At 53.6% G+C, this 22,893-nt stretch overlaps 6 protein-coding genes across 6 annotated transcripts; 4 read left to right on the top strand and 2 right to left on the bottom strand.

Moving 5' to 3' along the window:
- The first annotated feature begins 389 nt into the window (after positions 1–389).
- NECHADRAFT_66476 (uncharacterized protein) lies at positions 390–3,083 on the top strand. Its single transcript, XM_003046567.1, has 3 exons — positions 390–2,384; positions 2,437–2,715; positions 2,772–3,083. Exons 1-3 carry the CDS (start codon positions 603–605, stop codon positions 2,787–2,789), a joined length of 2,079 nt encoding a protein of 692 aa, XP_003046613.1. The 5' UTR covers positions 390–602; the 3' UTR covers positions 2,790–3,083.
- Positions 3,084–6,072: 2,989 nt separating this feature from the next.
- Positions 6,073–8,467, top strand: NECHADRAFT_91062 (uncharacterized protein; the record flags this gene model as incomplete). The annotated part of the gene is made up of 8 exons (XM_003046566.1): positions 6,073–6,180; positions 6,475–7,362; positions 7,421–7,495; positions 7,554–7,643; positions 7,695–7,786; positions 7,836–8,099; positions 8,147–8,233; positions 8,287–8,467. 8 exons carry the CDS (start codon positions 6,073–6,075, stop codon positions 8,465–8,467), a joined length of 1,785 nt encoding a protein of 594 aa, XP_003046612.1.
- Positions 8,468–8,891: 424 nt separating this feature from the next.
- NECHADRAFT_76473 (uncharacterized protein) lies at positions 8,892–10,151 on the bottom strand (the record flags this gene model as incomplete). The annotated part of the gene is made up of 2 exons (XM_003045990.1): positions 8,892–10,031; positions 10,089–10,151. The coding sequence occupies 2 exons, from the start codon at positions 10,149–10,151 to the stop codon at positions 8,892–8,894; spliced, it is 1,203 nt and encodes a 400-aa protein (XP_003046036.1).
- A 493-nt stretch (positions 10,152–10,644) lies between these two features.
- On the top strand, positions 10,645–13,434 carry NECHADRAFT_66474 (uncharacterized protein; the record flags this gene model as incomplete). The annotated part of the gene is made up of 4 exons (XM_003046565.1): positions 10,645–10,762; positions 10,816–10,889; positions 10,939–12,825; positions 12,940–13,434. The coding sequence occupies 4 exons, from the start codon at positions 10,645–10,647 to the stop codon at positions 13,432–13,434; spliced, it is 2,574 nt and encodes an 857-aa protein (XP_003046611.1).
- A 229-nt stretch (positions 13,435–13,663) lies between these two features.
- NECHADRAFT_58234 (uncharacterized protein) lies at positions 13,664–17,280 on the bottom strand. Its single transcript, XM_003045989.1, has 3 exons — positions 16,924–17,280; positions 14,906–16,869; positions 13,664–14,857 (listed from the first exon to the last, which is right to left on the bottom strand). Exons 2-3 carry the CDS (start codon positions 16,756–16,758, stop codon positions 13,954–13,956), a joined length of 2,757 nt encoding a protein of 918 aa, XP_003046035.1. The 5' UTR covers positions 16,759–16,869; positions 16,924–17,280; the 3' UTR covers positions 13,664–13,953.
- A 4,203-nt stretch (positions 17,281–21,483) lies between these two features.
- On the top strand, positions 21,484–22,279 carry NECHADRAFT_33521 (uncharacterized protein; the record flags this gene model as incomplete). Its single annotated transcript, XM_003046564.1, has 2 exons — positions 21,484–21,577; positions 21,648–22,279. The coding sequence occupies 2 exons, from the start codon at positions 21,484–21,486 to the stop codon at positions 22,277–22,279; spliced, it is 726 nt and encodes a 241-aa protein (XP_003046610.1).
- Between the last annotated feature and the right edge of the window lie 614 nt (positions 22,280–22,893).

Genomic DNA, 22,893 nt, shown 5'->3' with positions numbered 1-22,893 from the left:
CCATGTAATCTTTCACCCTCCGTGGTCGGTATCTACAGCGAAGGTGGAGGGTCCTGGTCGGAGTCCACTAGTGCCCCGGCTCAACCCAAACCCCAGCGGCAACGGGTCCCCGGCAGCGAGAGCGAATCCGTTGATAAAACGCCCGTGGTATTCCGTAGCTGGCTGCCACCTTTCCGCCTCGCTTCCGCCGCCTTTAAAGTCCCTCCATCTTCTCTCGCATCGCGCTTCCTTTTTCGGAAAGTTCGTGTCAGTCGAGTCTACAGTGGCCTTGTCCGTCGCCTCTGGGTAAGCAGCGCTGACCTCCATCTAACCTCCATATGAATGCCTAATGAGGCATTCACATGGAACCCTCCGTCTTAGCGCCATTGTTACTGACAACACATCCTCTTTCTAGACAATTTGCGCCACATCCCACTTTCCTCCTCCCCCCGCCTCCTTTCCGGCCGAAGACGATCCACGGGCAATAAAGAGTTGGGGAAGCAGTTGGAACACCGCCTTCTTGACTCTTCTACGCAAACTTGCTCCATCGTTGGCTACATCTTGGTTCTACATCTTCTCGCCCTCTGACCGCAAGTCCGGGTCGGCACTCGCTCATAGCCATCATGGCTGAACTCGACACTCTGGACGTTATCGTCCTCGGCGCCATCTTGCTCGGAACCCTCGCATACTTTACCAAAGGCAAGGTATGGGGCGTCACCAAGGACCCCTACGCCAACGGCTTCGCTGCTGGCGCCGCAGCGAGGCCTGGACGCACAAGGAACATCGTTGAGAAGATGGAGGAGTCCGGCAAAAACTGCGTCGTCTTCTACGGCTCCCAAACTGGTACCGCCGAGGACTATGCTTCTCGTCTCGCCAAGGAAGGCAAGAGCCGATTTGGTCTCGATACTATGGTCGCCGATCTTGAAGAATACGATTTTGACAACCTTGACACTATTCCCAGCGACAAAGTCGTCATGTTCGTCCTCGCTACCTACGGTGAGGGAGAGCCCACCGATAACGCTGTCGACTTCTACGAATTCATCACCGGCGAGGACGCCAGCTTCACCGAGGACAACGATCCTCCTCTGGGCAACCTCAACTACGTCGCTTTCGGTCTCGGCAACAACACCTACGAGCACTACAACTCGATGGTTCGCAACGTCAACAAGGCTCTTGAGAAGCTCGGCGCTCACCGCATCGGCGAAGCTGGTGAGGGTGACGACGGCGCTGGCACCATGGAAGAGGACTTTCTGGCCTGGAAGGACCCCATGTGGGAGGCTCTGTCTAAGAAGCTTGGCCTCGAGGAGCGTGAGGCCGTTTACGAGCCTACCTTTGCTATCACCGAACGCGACGACCTGACCCCCGAATCCACCGAAGTCTATCTCGGCGAACCCAACAAGATGCACCTCGAAGGCACTGCCAAGGGACCTTTCAACACCCACAACCCCTACATTGCGCCTATTGCCGAGTCTCGGGAATTGTTCTCCGCCAAGGACCGAAACTGTCTCCACATGGAAGTCGACATCAGCGGTTCAAACCTCAGGTACGAGACTGGAGATCACATTGCTGTCTGGCCCACCAACCCTGGCGAGGAGGTCGCCCGCTTCCTCGATATCCTCGATTTGTCCGCGAAGCAGCACGAAGTTGTCAATGTCAAGTCTCTGGAACCCACCGCCAAGGTCCCCTTCCCCAACCCTACAACCTACGATGCTATCCTCCGGTACCATCTCGAGATCTGTGCTCCTGTTTCCCGTCAATTTGTTTCTACCCTAGCCGCCTTTGCTCCCAACGATGAGATCAAAGCTGAGATGAACCGGCTTGGTAACGACAAGGATTATTTCCATGAGAAGACCGGTCCCCATTACTACAACATCGCGCGTTTCCTGGCTGCTGTTAGCAAGGGCGAGAAGTGGACTAACATCCCCTTCTCTGCCTTCATCGAAGGTATTACCAAGCTCCAGCCTCGTTACTACTCCATCTCGTCCTCGTCTCTGGTTCAGCCTAAGAAGATTTCCATCACTGCTGTTGTTGAGTCCCAGATGATTCCTGGACGTGGCGATCCTTTCCGCGGCGTTGCCACCAACTATCTCCTGGCCCTGAAGCAGAAGCAGAATGGCGACGACAACCCTACGCCCTTTGGTCAGAGCTACGAAATCATGGGTCCCCGCAACAAGTATGATGGTATTCACGTTCCTGTCCACGTTCGTCACTCCAACTTCAAGCTGCCCTCGGACCCTGGTAAGCCCGTTATCATGATTGGCCCCGGAACTGGTGTTGCCCCTTTCCGCGCTTTCGTTCAGGAACGTGCCAAGCAGGCTCGAGATGGAATCGAAGTTGGCAAGACTCTCTTGTTCTTTGGATGCCGCAAGCCTACTGAGGATTTCATGTATGAGTCTGAGTGGGAGGTAAGTTATCTACCCCTCGTCTTTTATTCATCACGTTTCTAATGTCATTTAGGAGTACAAGGAGGCTCTCGGCGACAAGTTCGAACTCATCACTGCCTTTTCCCGCCAATCTTCCAAGAAGGTGTACGTGCAACACCGACTTAAGGAGCGATCAAAGGAGGTCAGCGATCTACTGTCCCAGAAGGCCTACTTCTATGTTTGCGGTGATGCTGCAAACATGGCGCGTGAGGTCAACACTGTCTTGGCGCAGATCCTGGCTGAGGGACGTGGCGTTTCCGAGGCCAAGGGTGAGGAGATTGTGAAGAACATGAGGGCGGCGAACCAATACCAGGTATGTGAAGAGATGTGGCTCTTTTTAAGCAAACGGTTACTAACAAACGTGTGCAGGAGGATGTCTGGTCATGAAAAAGGAGCGTTTGCAAAGGACTGCATGGGATTTTCAGCGGCGCATCTGTCCGGTTTCACAACTGGCGTTTTCTCCGCCACGTGGTGGTGATATTCGACGAGCGTATATGAGCTAGACTCGAGTGTTTTCTTGCGCTTAGAGAGGTGTTGGTTTGGCTGGGGACATGTGAGGGTTATGGATTGTGGCATCTACACAAGTGGACTTGCTGTACCCTGGTTACCTCGGAATATCATGGGGGAAGGATAGTTACTTGCATCATGATCTTTTAAATACACCCAATAGGGATAAACAAACAATGAACCCCTTCCACGCGTGAGTCCTTAGACGAGAGCGATTCGTCAGGATAAAACGGTCTGTGTCATGAAGATGGGGAAATTTCTTGTGCACCAAAAATGTCTACCCTACACCCTGACAATGGACCTGGTTTTGGGGATTCTCCATGCCATCACAAGGCTTCAACTAATGACAATGGAAACTTTCAAAGTCGTGCAATCCTCCTGTAGTCAATATTGGGGCTTCTCGAGTCTGGAAGGGGAGCAGAGATTCGTTTGAGGGGCGCATCAGCACCGCTTTCTCATGCATGCATGTTTGTTTGATGGCTCGATTACCCACGCTCTAGGTTATGTGTCGCGATCATGTAGACCCATGATAAATCCTGAGCAAACTGCAGTACTGTTTTCCAAAAAAACTTCCCCTTCTCACTTGTGATCTATCCCACTTCCACGGTTCTGATGTGGATAGAGAGACCCGAGATCGCTGGTGACGTGAGAGCACGTGCAAATGATTGACTGATGGATCTCGACTGTGAACCCTGGCGGCCGACTGTGGGGAAACAGACTAACTTTCAGCCGCAAGACAACCTCACCTCAACATGCATCGGGCTCGTTGTGGTTGCTCAGGACACTGAGACATGGACTAGGCGTCGGGACCAAAGGCAATCGATGCAGCAAGTAAGAAAAGAGGCGGCATCATCATATCTAAGCAAACGCTCCTCCTTTCTCCTGCGCCCGTCCCGTCCTGCATGCCTCATTGCTTTTGCCTGACCAGTGCTCGGACGTTGGATCGCTTGCGGCTTCTGGCACCCCTATTGCGAGGGTTACTCGAAAGGAAAGGATGGTAGATGTGTCAGGAAGATGATGGATCGATGTAGCCTCGAGGTTAGGGCTCGGCTGGCTTCTTAGTAGTTGATGGCAGTTATCGAAGTCGACTTGCTCGCTCGTGCCTCCAGGACCTGAGTCATGGAGAGAAAACACCCAACTTGAGACATGACTCTAGGACGATTGGATCCCCATTACGGGTCAATTCCGAAATGAACTACACAAATAGTACGACCCTAGCAGGCCAGTCATGCATCACCTTGCCACAAACCTGCATGAGCAATCAGAACCACACGCAGAGCGACCACCTGGCAGTTTCAGAGGGAACGACCCAAAAAGCAATTCGAGTCTCTCGGACATTTACTTGGGGGCAAACAACAAGACCATGGGAGAACCACACGTGGGCGATTGGACTGACGAACTTAGGGTCGTACCGACATCCCTGGCCGTTCATGGCTTGCAACTCCTGCCCAAACCCGAGCCTCCAAGGAGCAATGAATCATCATTGACCAGGTGTTTTCAAGACTCATCTACCTACTTGCCATCCATATCAGTTACCAGTCTAGAGGGAAGTACATATGGCAAACTGCATGTGCCAGATACGAACGCGGGTTTTATGGAGGGAAGGGACAAACCGTGTCTGTGGATGTCTGACCAGATGATGACGGGCAAAGCAAGTTGGCTACCCATGGATTGAGGCAAAGAAGATCTCTGTTCTAGTGACCGAAGATCATAAAATCAAGGAGGCGTTTCTCTCCCATAAGAACGCTGTTCACCCCACCTTGCTCCCATCTTTGGATCGACGACACTCAAAATTTCTCGAGTATCTGACGACGGCATGACTGTACGGTGATCTGCTGCGCTCCTTTCTTTACTCAAATATTCTTAAGAGATCATTCTTTCCTCTATTATCGCCTTTAGTCTTGTTCGCAGCCTGTCAAGAGCTGATCTCGAGCGCCGATTGCTTCTCTGGGCCTCTCCATCTGGACCTGCCTTAGTATCAGAGTAGGTACATGCCCATCCCAACCTTGGCTCCTACTACCCAAGAGCACTGTTCCTCGAATGTTGTTCTAAGTGGAGCATGCCGACTTCTGGGATGTTGAGTACCATCTCGCCGCATCCAACACCATGTGACGCTGGGGAGGATAACGATGTGGCTTCATCGTTCGCCGAAGAACTTGCTGACGCCTGCCACTGACTATACGATAGGGCTGACCCGTATTGGCATCCATTCATTAGACTCTAAAAGAAGGAGCGATAAGCATCTATTCTGCCGACCAGGCAGCTGGTACCCATCCTTAGGGTGGAAGGTCCCCTGCACCAAAAGTTCGGGCCGGGTAGGCACGCATCGTTAAGGATAACTCAAATCGGGATACCACCTTCCACGCCAAATCTGTTTCTATCCTGGTCAAGAGCACGAGAAGATCAACCTAACCTTCGCGATTGGTCTTGTCGACATTTGTGCTGGCTGGCAGCTGACAGACAGTGTCGACCAGTCTCAAGCTCGACTGACAGGTGCTGTCAGTGTCAGAGCATCGTCGCCTTCTTTCCTGCCAGTGCCAGCAACGCAAAAATTTTCAGTATTTCAAAACTCTCCTCGGTCGCAGAGAGCACCTGCTTTCTCCCTCCTCCATCATACTTTCTAACATTTTGCCCATCGTGTGCTTCTGCAGCGCGCTTCGTCGCTGAGCAGGCAGATCCATCATCTTTTGATCCCTTTCAGCATCATTCTTGCCTTGGTATCATCAACTGAAGAGAGAGAGACTTCCTTTTGCACCGATACCTCTTTCCAATATCACATTTTGGCACACTCTTAGGTATGTGCTCGCCTCGTCCGGCCTCGTCCCCCCACCCATATCTTGGCCGACTTCTCTCCCTCTCCTCTCTTCTTCTTCTCCATCTTCTTCCGCTTCACAGCATCACCTCAGCTCCATCACCGATCCCTTCCAGCAGCCTCCTCCATCACCCCGACAATCTCTTCTGTACCCCATCTTGCTCGATAGCTTGTCCTATCTTACTTACTCTCGCTTCATCTCAAAGTCTTGGTACCCCGAAATTTGCCCTCTTCGGCATACTCGAATCCACGCTGTCCTGTCAGGTATTGGCGCTCTTTGAAGAGGTCAAGGTGAGTTCCTCCTCCGCTGGCTGTCTACGGTTGGCTGCCATTCCATCATGTCTGGTCTGGATGGGAGGGAGAGCCGTGGTCGATCATCCTTTTGTTATCGCCAGGCATCGCCCTCCGTCTACCGATTGCACCGTTGTCATGTGCCTCTTTGACCACATCTACCGTCTTGTCCCTTGGTAATCGATGATTCGATTGGCTGACTTGGACCTGCGACCAGATTTTTACAATACCGCTTGATCATTCGCCATTTTCCTCTGCTCTTTCGCAGCTGATCTGTTGTTTGTGAGGTATGTTGGCTCCCCTTGCCCATCTTTCTCTTGCCCGCCCTCTCACAGCCCATTCCCTTTGCCGCACACGCAGGTGGTGTGCTTCTCTTTCCCCATGAGCTTTCAAGAAGACTCCTCCTTGTTTCCATACCCGTTCACATGGCATCCATCAGTTGGCTGACCCCCAAGTTTGCAGACATTCAGTCTTTATCGTTTCCGTTCAGCGATCAGCATGGAGACTGCAGCGTCCTACCTCCCGTCTCCACAGGATAGACGACCCAACTCCCATCTTGCCGTTCCAGGGTCCAGCGACCCAAACGGACTCCTGAGCCAGTTCCAAGGAATGTCTCTGGGTGGCATGGGCATGCCCAACACCCATACTGCTCCCATCCACATGGCCCCGCCATACATGCTTGGCTCTGATGGCCACTTCGTTCTTGCACCAGTTCAAGGTTCGCAGACAATCCCGCTTGGTCATTCCAACGAGAATGGATACACCAACTACGTCCACGGAGCCTTCTCCAACCCATACATGGGGATGCAACTTCCTCTGATGCCCTTCACTCCTGGACGCGCGAATGCAGTTCATACTCGTGCCGACCGTACGCAGTCTGAAGTCCCTGGCTTGGAGAACCGTCGCAATTCTTACTCGACTACAGAGTCGGCCCCTGCCACGCCATTCTATGCGGGTGGTGTTGCCCATCAGGAGAATGGCCCACGAGTTGCAAGCCTCGATCGATCGGCCTATACCACCCCTTCACCCCAGCAGCTCGGATTGATGCCTGCCCACGCGGAAGCTTCCAAGTCCAAGCTTTCGCCCATGTCTGAGCACGCTCTGGATGAACTGCTGGAGAAGAAGCCTAGCATCCCAAAGGCTGTGCCCGCGGTCTTTACCCCCGCTGCTCAGATGAAGGGTGTGGAGCAGAGCCTCCAAAACCCTATTCCTGGCAACCGCAACGTCTACATTCGAGGTCTTCATCCCACCACCGATGATGAACTGTTGTACCACTATGCTTCTCGCTTTGGCCCAGTCGAGACCTCCAAGGCCATCATTGATACCGGCACTGGAGCATGCAAGGGGCAAGTTTCCTGACGCCTCCTCTAGATGGTTGCTGACTGGTTCTAGTTTTGGCTTCGCCAAGTTCTACAGCTCTGCGGATTCCGAGATGTGCATCCGCGGATTCCATCGTCTTGGGTACGAAGTTGGCTTTGCTCGCGTAAGTCATCCCTTGCTTGATTGTTTGCCCCCACGAACTCGACTTAATGTGATTCCAGGAGTCTTTCAACTCTCGCCTCAAGGCCGAGGGCGACGACACCTCTACCAACCTCTACATCTCCAATCTCCCTAAGTCACTGACAGAAGTGGTATGTTGCGTGCCCAATCCTAAGAGAGAAGACAGCACTAACTGCTCGCAGGAGCTTGGAACCATTTTCTTGGGATTCACCATCTTGTCCAGCAAGATTCTCCGAGACAGCATGGGCAACAGCCGCGGCGTTGGATTTGCTCGGTAAGATTTGGATGGCGTGACACACTCCCAATCGCTGATGTCGTTGTAGATTTGAGTCTCGTGATGTCTGTGACGAGATCATCGAGAGATTCACCGGACTTGCGCTTGGTGAAGAAGGTCTTCTTATGAACATTCGCTACGCCGACACCCCAGCTCAGAAGGAGCTGAAGCGTGTGACCGCGGAGCGTCGTCAATTTCGAACCAATGAGTACAACATCGGAGCCTATGGTACCCCTCTGGTTGGCCTGAATACTCACATGTACTCGTCGTACCAGTCACAGTATCAGCGCTCCAACAACTCTAGTGCCCGGTCGTAAGTCCTGTGCTCTGTTTTCCCTTCATGATGCTGACCATGACCAGCGGAGCAATTCCTTCTGCCACCAACACCTCTGGGTCTGACGGGAGCAATGGTACCCGGCGATCTGCGTCTCAGCGCCGGTCAATGGAGTATGCACCCTGATTCCCCTGCTTTTCTGGCTTTTCTCTGACACTCTGATTAGGACGGCCGCAAGCTCGAGCCTAGACGAAGCGATTGCTACACCCACATCGTCCGAATGTGATGAGAACGTCACTATTCACGCGGACACTGTCATTGCCAACGCCTCGCTCCACTCTTCCCCGTCTGTCAAGAAGGAGATCAAGAAGGAGACCAAGAAGGAAGCGAAGAAGGAGGTGAAGTGATTTCCTACTGGTGGGTGGGTTGTTGATGGTTGTTTCTAGACAACGTCGTCGCAACCTTGCTGTGCTTTTATTTCTTCCGACAAGCCTTGGGGCTTTCGTGCTCGATGATTGAGACAGACAGAGTTATGCATCGCGTAACATTTTATGGACTGAGGTAGCTGATACTCTAGACGAGTTTGGGCCATGATTCCATTTCATGCGCTTTTGTACTTTAGATTCGGGGACATTCGTGTCAGAAGAGCAGACGACGGCGGCGTTGAGCAAGACGGAATACTTAATCATGTCGAATTAGACTTCTTTAAATCCTTTGTCGTTGTCGAAATATGTGAATATGAGTCTTGAGCTGAGTAGACAAGGTCATTGGTGAACAGGCGACATGATCAATATGTGACGTGTAAATGGGTATCATTGCATTTCATTCATGTTAAACTGCCAGTTTAGACATGCCCTCTTCGACGTCCTCGTCGGGCGAATTTTTGGCGTCCTCGCCAAGTAGGCCCCCAGAATTGCTTGAGCCATCACCCTCCTCGTCCTCATCTTCGTCCTCATCTTCCTCGTCCTCGTCATCTTCATCTTCGTCGTCGGCAGCCTGCTCCTTGGTTTCTGTCTTGTCCTTGATGGCAGCCTCCAGGTCCTTCAACATCTTCTTGGTAAAGCCAGAGGCCTCGACGGTGGCATCGAGTCTCTTGACGCCATCCTTGCCCACCGTCTTCTTGGCATTCTTGAAGAAGGGGCCGGGTTGGGTGGTGACGAAGTGAAAGCGCCGTTCGAAGAAGCGCTTTATGCAATTCACATCTCGGTCAAAATACATCTCAGCATTTTGATGTTCCATCGAGACCATTTGGGGAAAGTCAATGATGATGGGTTCGAGGTTGACAACTTCTTGGCCGTCCTCAGACTTGGCCCTCTCCTCCTTGACCAGGATGTTGAACTCGTTGAAATCGCCATGGATCAGGCCGTGCTTCGCAAGGCGAAGGATGAGGCCGATCAGGTCGGCGTATAGAGAGGCGGGGTCAGGGACGTCTGAGATTTGGCGGAGAGGAAAGGCATCTATCAATGACATGACGATGGTATGTCGTGATTGTGCGATGGGCTCGGGTACAGGAAACCCCTCTTCGCGAAGGGCCTTCATGAAAGCAAACTCCTTCATGGCTGCTAGCCTCGACAGGTACATCCAAGATCCGGATTGTCTGTTCTTAAGGTAGTCTCGGTTCGACTTGACGGTTCGGAAGGAAATTCGGCCCAATCGATGGATCTTGAGGACTCGTTGAGTGCCGGTCTCGTCTGCAACAACCATGATATCACTCTCCTTTCCAACTCCGATTCGATTTCCGACACTGTAGACATCCTTTCGCTTGGCGTGGGTGTGTAGTGCAAGATAATCGAGGCCACCGTATGTAAGACGATAACCATCGTACTTGGCTTCCTTTACGCGAGCGATGAGGCCGACTTTGGCGAGGGCAGAGATACTTCTGTGGACACCGCTGGCACCGCCACGGAGGCGCGAAATCTTTTCGATTAAAGGCGTGGGGACGAGTTCGTGGTTTTTGCTTCCCATCTCGACCTAAGTTATTCGTGTGAGCATCATGAGTGCCAAAACCTTGATGGATTGGATGCGTACTGCTGTCAAAACTCGCCAGTCCTCGGAGGCGAGGTGGCGCATTGCCCTCGTATCCAACTTCATGATGGGCAGACAGTTTCAATTCAATAACTTGGGGAAAAAGTCTGCTTGTTGTTCCACAAGAAGTTGGTATAAATGGTCAATATTGAATTGAACGTGGGGTTGATTCTTTACATGTTATCGCAAATGGTGGGGTCCTCGAAATTTTGATAGATTCCGTTGCCCCCCCCTGCCGCCTGGCCCGCACCTAGGCATCACGTGACGGCGCGGCTGGCTGGCCAGGCAGAGGTGCCTGGCGTAACCCAGCAGAGCTACCTAGCCTACCTTGCACACCTCAGCCAGCACCCACCTCCATCACTCGAGCTTAACCAAGCCGGCTCCATCACCTTCCATCCACGACGACCAGCGATCACGACCCCATCAGTAATTCGACATCACCCCCAGCGGTAACCGGCGACACAGCTCAGGCAGTCTTCAAGCACCATTATTCGACCTTTTGTCCTTTTTAATCTTGTTCTGTGAAGCTATACCAGGCGCCTAAGCCGTCGACGTCAACATGGCTCAGGATAGCGAAGTGCCCAAGGCGGCGGACAAGGGCAAGGGCAAGGCCGTCGATGATGCGAAGAAGGATAAGCAGCAAGAGAATGGAAAGAAGGAGGACGACAAGATCGAGAGTATGCGACCCAGCCATGTTGGCCATGCCATGTTATGCTAACCAACGCCCTAGCCGCTGAGGAGGAGCTCAGCGAGGAGGACCAGCAACTCAAGAATGAGCTTGACATGATGGTCGAGCGTTTGACGGTCAGTTTTCGACGTGGATTCGAGAGCGCATGCGCTAATGTTGACCTAGGAGTCTGACTCGTCTCTCTACAAACCCGCCCTGGAAGCGATGAAGACCTCCATAAAGACATCGACATCATCCATGACAGCAGTGCCGAAGCCCTTGAAGTTCCTGCGACCACACTACGAGACTCTGACAAAGCTCTACGAAGAATGGCCCGCGACCGATGACAGGACATCACTGGCCGATGTTCTCTCCGTCATCGGTATGACCTTTTCGGACGAGGACCGACAAGACACACTCAAGTACCGCCTCCTAGCACCCACCTCCGACATTGGCTCGTGGGGCCACGAGTACACCAGGCACTTGGCGCTGGAGATTGGTGAGGTGTATGCCAAGCGCATTGTGCACGATGAGCCCGTCAAGGACCTGATCGACCTCGCACAGCACTTGATCCCCCTCTTCCTGAAGAGCAACGCCGAGGCTGATGCCGTGGATCTCATGAGCGAACTTGAGATCATCGAGGAGATTCCCCATTTCGTCGACGAGAACACGTACGCCCGAGTGTGCCTCTACATGGTCAGCATGGTCAACCTCCTCACCTATCCCGACAACGAGACCTTCCTCAAGACCGCCCACAACATCTACATGGAGTACAAGCAGTTCGCCCAGGCCATGGTTCTTGCGATTCGGCTCCACGATGTCGAACTCATCAAGGACGACTTCCAGAAGGCCAAAGACCCTGCTCTTAAGAAGCAACTCGCATTTCTCATTGGCCGCCAGCGAATAGCTTTGGACTATCCTGAGGACACATTGGACGACCAGGAAATCGCAGAGTGCCTCTCCAACTCCAAGTTGTCTAGTCACTTCAAGTCACTAGGTAAAGAGCTTAACATCCTCGAGCCCAAGAGCACCGAGGATATCTACAAGAGCCATCTCGAGAGCAGCCGAGTAGCGGGAATGACCAACCTGGACTCGGCCCGACATAACCTGGCCGCAGCGTTCGTCAACGCCTTTGTCAACGCCGGCTTCGGTAACGACAAGATGATGCTGATCGACGGCGAGAAGGAGACATGGGTGTGGAAGACCAAGGCAGACGGTATGATGTCTACCGTCGCATCCATGGGAACTCTCTTGATGTGGGACACTGAGAACGGTCTCGACAAGATTGACAAGTACACTTATTCTAGCGAGAAGGAGATTTCGGCTGGTGCCATGCTTGCCATTGGTATCATCAACTCGGGAGTCCAGATGGAGGCTGAGCCTGCCCTGGCCATCCTGGGTGACAATGACAAGCTAAACAACCCCGATCCCCTCATCCGAACAGCTTGTATTATGGGTCTTGGTCTCGCATACGCCGGCTCCAACAAGGAAGTGGTCCTCGAGCTCCTTCTGCCCATTATCTCGGATTCGAGCCAAGACATGCAGATTTCGGCCATGGCTGCTCTTAGCTGTGGTCTCATCTTCACCGGATCTTCGCACCCTGAAATCAGCGAGGCCATCGTTACAACATTGATGGATGACGACCGAAAGAGCCAACTGACGGACAAGTGGACCCGATTCTTGGCTCTTGGCCTGGGCCTCCTCTTCTTTGGCCGACAAGAAGAGGTTGATGTCATCCTTGAGACCCTCAAGGCTATCGAGCACCCCATGGCAGAGGCCACAGCCGTCATGGCCGAGATCTGCGCCTGGGCAGGCACAGGTGCCGTCCTCAAGATCCAAGAGCTTCTCCACATTTGCAATGAGCACAAGGAGGAGTCTGATGAGAAGAAGGGAGACGAGCTCCTGCAGGCCTACGCTGTCCTCGGAATTGCCCTGGTGGCCATGGGCGAGGACATCGGTCAGGAGATGGTGTTGCGACAGTTTGGCCACCTCATGCACTACGGCGAGCCCAACATCCGAAAAGCCGTGCCCTTGGCCATGGGCCTGATCAGCCCAAGCAACCCCCAGATGAAGGTTTACGACACTCTTTCAAGATACAGCCACGACAATGACCCCGAGGTTGCCATCAACGCCATCTTCGCCATGGGTATCCTGGGTGCCGGTACCAACAACGCCCGACTGGCACAGCTGCTACGACAGCTTGCCAGCTATTACCACCGCGACCAAGACGCCTTGTTCATGGTTCGTATCGCACAGGGTCTCCTTCACATGGGCAAGGGAACTCTGTCAATCAGCCCCTTCCACACAGACCGCCAGGTCTTGTCCCGTGTCGCGGCCGCCGGTCTCCTGGCCACTACCGTTGCTATGATCGAGCCCAAGGACTTCATCACCTCTCAATCCCACTACCTCCTGTACTTCCTCGTCACCGCCATGCACCCCCGTTTCCTCGTCACCCTGGATGAGAACCTCGAGCCCCTCAAGGTCAACGTTCGCGTTGGTCAGGCCGTCGATGTTGTCGGCCAGGCTGGACGACCCAAGACCATCACTGGTTGGCAAACTCAGAGCACCCCCGTGGTGCTTGGACATGGCGAGCGTGCCGAGCTTGAGGACGAGGAGTACATCAGCCTTAACAGCACCCTCGAGGGCTTGGTGATTCTGCGGAAGGTTTGTTTCCCACCCTGACGTAGACTATAGAGAATATATGCTGACTGAACAACAGAACCCCGAGTGGGAAAATGAGAAATAGAATGTTTGAACTTCTTCGGAGCTTGGGTGTCGGTCCAGGATGGGGTAGGTCATAACATAGGCCAGACCTAATACACTGTATACTAAGGTAGTCTGCGGTACAAGTACAAGTACAAGCGCAACAACCAAGAAGGGGAGGAACATGGACAATTGATAGACGGAGAATCGAGTAAACAAGATCATCTTGTCTTGGACGTGATGTGATATCAACTAACTTGATCAAACCAGCTATAATTTTAAGCTTGTGTTGGCACTCGCATTTTTGCAAGATGTGCTTTCCTATGCATCGCCATACAACCAACCAATAACCATACCCTGTTCATGCTCATAACCATGCAAAGTCTATTTCAAGTCGCAAACGTTCCGAGTATTCAACTGATTCTATATGCAGTCCAGACCGTAGTCTCCCGAGTAACAAAACCCAAACCAAACACCGTAAAACCAATCATTGAGAAATCACCACGTAGCAGGTCCAAAGTGCTCGCCCTCCGGCACAGTATTATACGAGCAAGCCTGCCAGTCGCATCCCTGCTTGTACACCTCGGTGCCCCACCACTTGAGGTTCTTGGTGATGCCGGGGTAGATGAAGCCGAAAAAGACAACGACGATGCCAAAGGCAAGGCCAGAGTCGAGAGCGGCGCTGAGAGTCATGGTGTACTTGCTCCACCAGGCGTTATGACGGTTCTTGATGACGTAGTTGAAGACGTAGCAAACGAGTACCCAGACGGAAAAGTTGAGACCCGTCGCGGGAGGAATCCAAGACATGGCACCAAAGATGACGGGGAGGTTGACCTTGCGGAGGATGCTCTGGCGCTTGTGTCGGCTGTAGAGCCAGAGGGGAATAGGGAGGAGGGCGCCGAGAGGGAAGAACCAGACCAAAGCGCGGTAGATGGCCTTGGGGCCAAAGAACTCGTTGGGACCAACAACGCCCCAGAGAATAGAGCCGTTGAAGTGAACTCTAGCAATGGGGCAGGTGAAACCATTGATAGCCTCCGAGGTACAGATGCCCTTGATATTGGTAAACATCCAGTTGAGAACGCCAATCTGCGTTAGGGAGGAAACGAGCGTCGCCACGAGCTGGACGGAGAAGAGAATACGGGGCGGGATCTTCATGTAGTGGCCCAGCTTGAGATCAGACGCAAACTTGATACCCTGGGCTGATGAGATGTAGCCATACGTGACGAATACCATGTTTGCGATGGGTCGGCCAGGGAAGACGACACCACAGATGAGCTGGCATATGAGGTAGATGCTGCTGTGCTGGTTCGTGACAGCCATGATGATACCGTTGGGGATGAAGAAGATGGCTCCAATTGCGAGTGCGAGGAGAAGTCCATACCATGGGAGATGGACAGGATAACTGAGAGTGTTAGCTGGTTACTACACGTGAATCCAGGGGGCAACTTACTATTCGACCACGAAAATGCCAATAGCAGTCATGGATAGGAATGTTATCAAGTACCAGCTCAATGGCGCATCTTTGTACTTCTTCATAAGCTTGCTGTGGATATCCTCACGGCTGATGAGGCCATCAACGTGGGACGTAGACGAAGACATTCGCCCATACTCATCGTCGGTTGACTGTCGAGACGGGGGCGCCCCTGGTGAGTCCGCCACTGGTTGGTATGCTGGCTTTCCCTCCTCGCGAGCCTCTTCCAACGCCTTCTTCCAAGATCTCCAGATATCCGCACCGTGCCAGCATGCCGTGTGTGTCAGGAGAGCAGCCAGACCCGCAAACTGAACGCCGTAGCTGAGCACGTAGGTGATGGGAAGGAAGACGCGGCTGTAGTTCTGATACGCCTCTCGATTGAAGAGGAAGTCCGGGGTGAGGATCTTGCTCACATCGTACACCTTTCCTGTGTTGTCAAACACGGCAGCGGATAGGATTGGCATATAAGACGAGTACAGGACGTTGGCGTAGTAGAGGATTGGAGCAATAATCCACATGACAATAGTCAAACCTCCAATGACGTTCATGGCAGCCCAGAATGGGACCAGCAGGGGAGAGCCGACATAGGTGACCTGGGCCCAGTCAAAAGTCAAGGGGAACAATCCAAGACCTGACGAAACGCCAAAGAGGTTGGCAATGACAACGTTCTTGGGAGCAAACCATGTAATGACGTTGAAGTAGCTCAGAGCTGGCATCAGCAGGCCAGGGAGGAAGTAGAACAGGAACGAAACTGTCCAAACAATGTAGAAGAACTTCCACCTGCTGATGGTCCAGCCTCCAGCAGGCTTATTCTCCTGTTTGTGGAGCGTCGAAAACATGGCAGCCGACATGAGGGTGCCAGGCCAGATCATACCGCTCGGTCGAACGAGGAAGCGGCGCGTCAAACCAGCAAATCCATATCCAAGGATCTGGGTCGAGATGGTGAGGAGCAGCTGGTAAACAATTGGAGCCTCCTGGTTGTAGAACTGAGTCTGCTCGACAATGACATCTGTCGCAAAGGCGAAACCAAAGGCGACGTTGCTGCTGACGTACACACAAGTATGCTCCTTTTCGTTCCATCGCCCCTGAGCGAGCCATCGTCGCCAGGATGTAATCATTTTCGTCTTATGATGGATATGACCATCCTCTGAAATAGACGTCGTCCGGACGCCATCGACAAACTCTTCTTCAGGGTCGTAAGGGCGCTTTAATAGGAAATCCCAAAGATGTCCGAGGGGGTGGACAAGAAGCAAAGCAATAACTGGAGTAATAGCAACACTGGGGTATCTTAATGAGAAGAAGAGATTGGTAGAGGAACCGAGAATAGAAAAGAGGACAGAGAGACACCACATGCGCGGCGTGTTGATGGAGAGGGCAGTGTTGTCGGTGGGAGGAACTGAGGCGCGAACAGCTTCATGGGGCGAGTTTTCCTGGTATTCGCTTTCTGAGGCAGTCGAGGAAGCGTCGTCGAGCAAGGCACCGTCTTCAGAATAGTCGTCCTTCATACTTTCTTCTAGAACACCAGCAGGCGCAGGCTCGGCCACGCCCAGACGGCCCTCGAGGCCAGACACAAGAACAGCAGAATCTATCTCTTCCGACAACCTCGACGAGGACTGCTTGGTAAGGGTGGAACGGCGAGAGGTTCGAGAAGTACGAGAGGTTTCGCTTCGCATGGTGTCGGGGACATGTCGAAGCTGGTGGGCGTCAGGATCCCAGCGATCACTACCAGCTGGCGAATTGTTGCGACTGGGTGTTAGCGAGACGGACCCGTAAGGAGCAGCGTCGGGCCTGGTGGCGGCCGAGCGTAGGAAGGGCGTCTTCTTGGAAGCCATATCTAACGTGCCCTCGGTTGTTTGAGGAGCAAGGAAGCCAAGGTCAGAGGCATCTAGGGCTTCTTGATCTGGGTCGTCGTCGGCGGCGGCAGCAGTAACAGCAACGAAAGGCTGAAGCTCAATGGCAGGAGTTACGGCGGCGACAGGAGGTTCAAGTTGTGAAACGGGCAAGGGCTGGCCGGCATGTTGGTCGCGGACGAGGACGGGGGAAGGAGCAACGGCCGGGGCGGCGGCGGCGGCGGCGGTAGTTAATAGTGTCTGTGAATCGCCAACGGCCGGAGCCTGGTACGGCGGCAATACATGGCCTTGACCTTGATCGAGAGACGGATCAGGCGGGTAGGGTGCCCCCCAGGCGTGCGAGGGTGAGACAGTGGGCCGGGCAGTGGAGGAGGACGTGGAGGTTAGGGGCTGGAGGGCGACGTCCTGCTGCAGATGGGAGTCATCAGCCCTGGCCTGGCTAACCTGGGCCGAGGAAGACGACGAGGAGGACTGGCGGCTGTTGGTGCTCCTGCTACGGGAGGAGGTGGTGTGTCGGGGCATGGCGGGGCGGGAGTGGGAGTGTTCGTGGGATGGGATGGATGGGGATGGGATGCTCCTCGTGGCGGCGAGAATAGAATGCGATGGCGCATGCGATTGGGAGCTATTGGGGACGGAGAGAGGCCTCAGGGGGTACGCACAGTGACCCAACGACACGACACGAGGCTAGCGCTTGTCGACGTCTGGAGCGTGATCGAAGCCAGCCGGTAGCCTGCGGTAGCTTCTACGAATAGAGAGCCAGTGATTGAAGATCCAATGCCGTAGCTGGTGTTGCGCGCTGCTGCCCTGCGTGGGATGGGATGGAGTGGATGGAGGGGTCCTTGTCGAGTTCCACCTGAGCCAAGACGTCCTGAACCAGGCAAACAGGCAAAAGCAAGGCTGTGGCGGGCGGGAGCGAATCGAGCAGCGGCAATATGCTGTTCGGCCGGTAACTAGTTAGTTCTACAGTGGTTATTGATTGAATAAGCCCTGATCCGGTAGCCCTGTCTGGCACGCGTGGGGAGCCGAGGCGCGCTGAGTGGGTGGTGACCGGGATTAGGCGGAGAGTCGGTGACGGGATGACGGAGGCAATGTCCACACGACCATTGGCCGCGCCTGTTTTGGGAATGCCAGTCTCACGGCGTCCGTCGTAGCTGATGGCTGGCTAAGCACCACATGGTCGATGCGATGTCGAGTCAGTTGGGTGTAGAGGGTGGTGGGATAGAGATGGATAGATCTATCTCGATCCTGAAGGAGGAGGGATCGAGAAACACGTCGCAGGGACAAAGAGGGTGTCCTCTCTGCGACCCAAGCAAAGCTCCGAGAGGTCTGCCATGTGCATGTTGTGCAACTGTGAGACAACCAAGAGATTGCCAGGCGAGAGACAAGGGTCAAGACAAGGGAGGACTCATTACAACAGCCACAGGGGTGTTGAAAAGGTCCTGAAGGCGCCTCGACTCAGTCAATTCATGGAATGACTTGTCAGGGACGCTTAAAGAGTGACGACGAGGGATACAAATCCAGGAATAGGAATGATGAGCCACGGAATGGGCGCAGCCCGCTCCCTCAACCGCCAATCATAGACTCCAAAGCATCCGTGATCGCGAATCGCTCCTCTAGCTGCTTAGCCCGCGGGAGGCTGCGGACGCCAAGCACCATTCCGTCGGGGAGCACCCCTGAGATTGATGGACGGACGGGAGGCCTGGCCTAGCAATTGCTTTCTTGCCAATAGAGCAATTTCCCCTGAAGCTGACATAGGGTCGTGCTGATTTGCATCATGTTTGTACACTACGGGAGAAGCCTGGTTATGCTGCGCCGCCTTAACCAGTCAGGATGTTGATGATGGCCAAGTTGACGACGCGAGTGAACCAGGATTGGAAAAAGCACCGTCTCGCCTTGATCGTTTGAATGCTGTCGATGATCTGAGGTAATGGATACTGTTGCCGAGTGCTCAAAGCTCGCGATGGAGCCTGCCGGAGCTCTAGGTACCTACATATCCCACCCCAGATGCAGGCTCCCCATCCTCATCTTAGTCAATCCATGTCCATCTCGGACGCACTGAGCACATCAACCACCACGGCCGGTAATAGCGGGCGGGCCAAAGAAACCCCTGCCTGTGTGGGTGATGCCGTGACGCTCAGACGCAGGAGCTCCCCCCCCCGTCCGCTGATGGATCTGATTAGATAACCCCTCCCATGAGGACGCCATCGACATGTCCACGGCGCGCCTCAATCCCTGGCAGGCCAAGCCAGAGGACTGCCACCCCTGCTGTAGCCCGTCCATGTCTGCTTTCGGTCATGGGTTTCTCTTCCGCGTCTAGTCGCAAAGATCCAGGGGCCCTCTTGTTTCCGTTCCTGGTCTTTGAAATGTTGCACAGCAGTCCCTGATCTTCAAGCTACCAAGCTGTGCCCCTCTTTGGCTTTCAAGTCGAGAGAAGCTTTCTGATTGTTACCTCGACCTCGCATAGGTGCACTTGCTTGCAAGTTGCACGAATGCAAACCCATCGACGGAATTCGGCTCTCGCACATCACGCCCCCGTGGCCAGACGCATCCCACGCTGCATCAATCCATGTTCAATCGTCAAATTTTCAAATTGGAGATCCAATTCCATACAGCAGCCACGGGATCCCCCCCTGTCAGCACCCGCCGGACGGGGATATGCTTCGCATGGCCGCCTGAGACATGGTGTTCTGTCACATCTGCAACTGAGCAATAGCGTGCCTCGCATTGCAAATGGCCGGCATCTCCTGCGCCTGTCTCGGGGGCTCACTTTCAGCTCGGACCTGGAACTTGTGAACCTGCCACGACAAGGGCAGGGCGAGACAGGGCGTTCTGCGGGGGCTAGACCGGGCTCACGGAGCAGCTTTCTCTGAGCGGAGCAGAATTCAACCGATACGTGGTGCTCTTTCTTGCAGCTGCCCGGCTGTCGAAGGATATTGACGTACGGATGGATTCTTCAAAGCTTCTTGGCTTTCCAGTCCCACCACTCTGACAGGAATAGTGGAAAGTGGCCTGCTTGACGTGGGTGGTCTGCGGTTTGTATTTGTTCCGCCTCATCCATGTCAAGTTTGCCGGCCGAGAAATCAACGGGATATTGCAGAGCAACATCGCTTTTCCAAAAGGGCCTGACTAACTGTGAAGTGGCTGGCTTAGTTATTGCAGGGACTTGGTGATATTGGACAAAGAGGGTCTTACTAGAGAGGTACTCACTCCGTGCCATTGATGTCGCAAACAAGGCAGCCGGTTCTTTTTGCGTGTTCAGAAACGGGGCCAACAGCTCACCGGTTTAATAGCGCCGTGTTCTGCATTTGCTATGCCGTTACCGGGAAATGTACCATGGATGTTGTCCGTCGCATGTATGATCGTCAGTCGTTGGTGACGAACCTTGCCGAATGAAGCGTGGGGGTTACCATCACCGTGGACATGGTCCTCACAAGGTCATGTCGTGACCCAGTTGCGAGACAAAGACATGCTAACACGTTTTGGATTTTTTTCAATAATTCGCTCGAATTCTTTTTCTAAACACCCGCCGTTGTCGACAAAACTCGAGGCGAAATCGGGGCCTGCTTTGAAATCCAATAACTACAAGTTTACTTCGGGCCTCACCGCCGACGCCCGCTCCGCAGCAGCACCGACTGCGTGACCCCGATGACGCGCTAGTTCGGGGCTATCCGCATAAATTCTTGGAGATCAAGATGGATCTTGGAACGCTCATCGCGCTCATGTGCGCTGATCAGAACAGTTGGCCAGCAGTCGGCAGTTGGACCAGAGCTATTATTGCCAGGATCAAGGCTTCAGATACTGTATTAACCAAGGCCCTATGAAGCATTACGGGGCGCTGTCTTTCCAGGTAAACCAAATCTTGGATGAGTTGTTTCTTTCCAACTTTCTAGAATCCATTTGAAGCTAGATTAGCTCGCCTTGGTTGAACCTTAGCCAAGCAATAGCTCTCGACCCTGAGAATGCGATAACGCCAGCTCAAGTCCAGCAATTCTCCTCGCATATTTATAGATCGGCGAAACAGAGCATCCCTCTCGGCGAATTTTTACTATTCAAACCCCCCGAGACAATCGAGACTTACCCATGTCTCAAATGATTCAGATGGTGAGTGAGGTATTGAGGCCCGACACCGAAACAGAGTGACAGCCTCATACCACTCGAAGCGGGCCTTGAAGGGAGATCACGCTCCAAGGGTTCAGAGACTAAGCGGGGGATTTTACTCACGTGCTACCTAGATGCCACAATTACGAATGAAGAGGACATACCATGAGATATGGTGAGTGATGCTATTGTTTCAAAGTGTGGGCAAGCTTCTTCTGGTTCTTAGACGTTAGACTCCTCTACACACCGGTCATGTGACGGCATCGGCACCAGGAACATGCCTGTCGATATACCATCAGGGAAAAATTCCCCAGCACGAGTATGACATGTGAGCAGTTACGCATTGTATGTACCTATTGTTATTGATTCAGGGAGAAAAGTTCATCGACTTCGGTACCAAGTCCGAGGCACCGAGTACACGGCTCACATCGCCGGCCATGTACCCCGCCAACGAAGCCGGTCGCCGTCGGGTCATGCCGGCATCCTCAAGCTTAGCGTGCTCCTCCATGAACTATAACCAAGATTCCCTCTCACCAACAGGAATCTGTATCAATCCACCCTCTCAGCCTCCAGCCCTCAGCCTCTCCGGTCCCCTGTGTCAGCCTCGCTATGGCGTCACCCCTGTCTTCTGCCAAGCAGCAGTTGAGGAGTCTCATGAAACAGAAGCTCACGGCCGTCACCCAGGATTCCATTACTACCCAGAGTATGACAGCCATCACCATCATTGTCATGCCTGCACCCGTAGCGTCTGTCACCTAACAACCGTCATGTAGGTCGCTGCATATTTGAGGCTCTGAAAGAGTTTCAGCCTTACAAGGATGCAAACCGCATCAGCATCTACCTGGCCATGCCCACGGCCGAAGTCCAGACCGACGCCATTGTCCGGCACGCACTCAGCGCTGGCAAGCAGGTCTTTGTCCCCTACCTTCACAGGTCACCTCTCCAGACACCAGACACCCCGGCTCGGGTAATGGACATGGTGCACCTGGAGAACCTACAAGACTACGAGAGCCTCAAGCTCGATCGCTGGGGGATCCCGAGCGTGGATCCTGCCACCGTGCACCAGCGGCAGCGCATCCTAGGCGGACCAGATGTCCATCACTCGGAGCAGGCCACCTTGGACTTTATGGTCGTGCCCGGCGTCGCCTTTGACGTTGACGACGCAGGATCGATAAGGCGCCTTGGCCACGGCAAGGGGTTCTACGACTTCTTTATCAACCGGTACCTGGCCAAGATCCAGACAAAGGACGTCGTGCAGGAGAGGCCGCTGCTGCTGTATGGACTGGCTCTGACGGAGCAGCTGGTCCCTGCGTCATCAGAGCAAAGAGTTCCCACCGATGCCCATGATCGTAGACTCAATGGCCTTATCCTGGGCAATGGCGAGATTAAAGGGGCCGTGTCATGATATCCGTAGAGGTAGATTTGAATAGATTTCGGAATCTCAGGTGGTCTAGACAAATGCCGGATGTGTGAAAGATCTATGCCACGTGACAGGCCGTGTGGCCTCGAAGATGTGGCCTTTGCAACGGCCGCCTCAAGGGACATTTCTTTGCCTATTGATTCGGCAAGGTTCCATCTTGAAACAACAACATGGGTATTATTAGCTTTGTGAGGAGCGCCTCTGAAAATGAGATTAATCCGCTCGAGACAGCACAGCAACGGCACAGCCAAAGCTTCTCTAGATACAGTTCAACAAGGCGCACCGTTACGCTCCCAACAAATGACATCGAATCACAATCTCGTCCTTCAGGCATCTACATATACTCACCCTCAGCCTGGCAGGCAACCTTCACCTTGAGGCTCATGAGGCGAATCGGAAAAACCACGGAATAACCCGAGGCAGATTGCCCCGCCAAGCATCTCTCCACCAACGTCGTCCCCCGTAGTCGGGAGGTGGGCTTTGTGTATTTTGCTTGCTTCTGAGTGCTATCCCACTTTCACATCTAGTCACCAGAATCGCATCACCTCTTGCGCCTTGGCTCTTTGCCTTCCTCACTCCCTTGGGCCCGCACATCGTCC

This window comes from Fusarium vanettenii, assembly GCF_000151355.1.
Source record: "Fusarium vanettenii 77-13-4 chromosome 2 genomic scaffold NECHAsca_18_chr2_1_0, whole genome shotgun sequence".
NCBI lineage: Eukaryota > Fungi > Ascomycota > Sordariomycetes > Hypocreales > Nectriaceae > Fusarium > Fusarium vanettenii.
Note: the sequence above shows the minus strand (reverse complement) of the source record. Positions and strands in the feature narration are given on the sequence as shown.

What these genes read in the sequence shown, in the direction of transcription:
- NECHADRAFT_66476 (XM_003046567.1), top strand. Translation starts at nt 603, where the DNA reads ATGGCTGAACTCGACACTCTGGACGTTATCGTCCTCGGCGCCATCTTG. An exon ending in TGTATGAGTCTGAGTGGGAG is followed by an intron (nt 2,385 to 2,436) that starts GTAAGTTATCTA and finishes AATGTCATTTAG; the next exon opens with GAGTACAAGGAGGCTCTCGG.
- NECHADRAFT_58234 (XM_003045989.1), bottom strand. Translation starts at nt 16,758, where the DNA reads ATGGCTTCCAAGAAGACGCCCTTCCTACGCTCGGCCGCCACCAGGCCC. An exon ending in GGCATTTTCGTGGTCGAATA is followed by an intron (nt 14,858 to 14,905) that starts GTAAGTTGCCCC and finishes TAACACTCTCAG; the next exon opens with TTATCCTGTCCATCTCCCAT.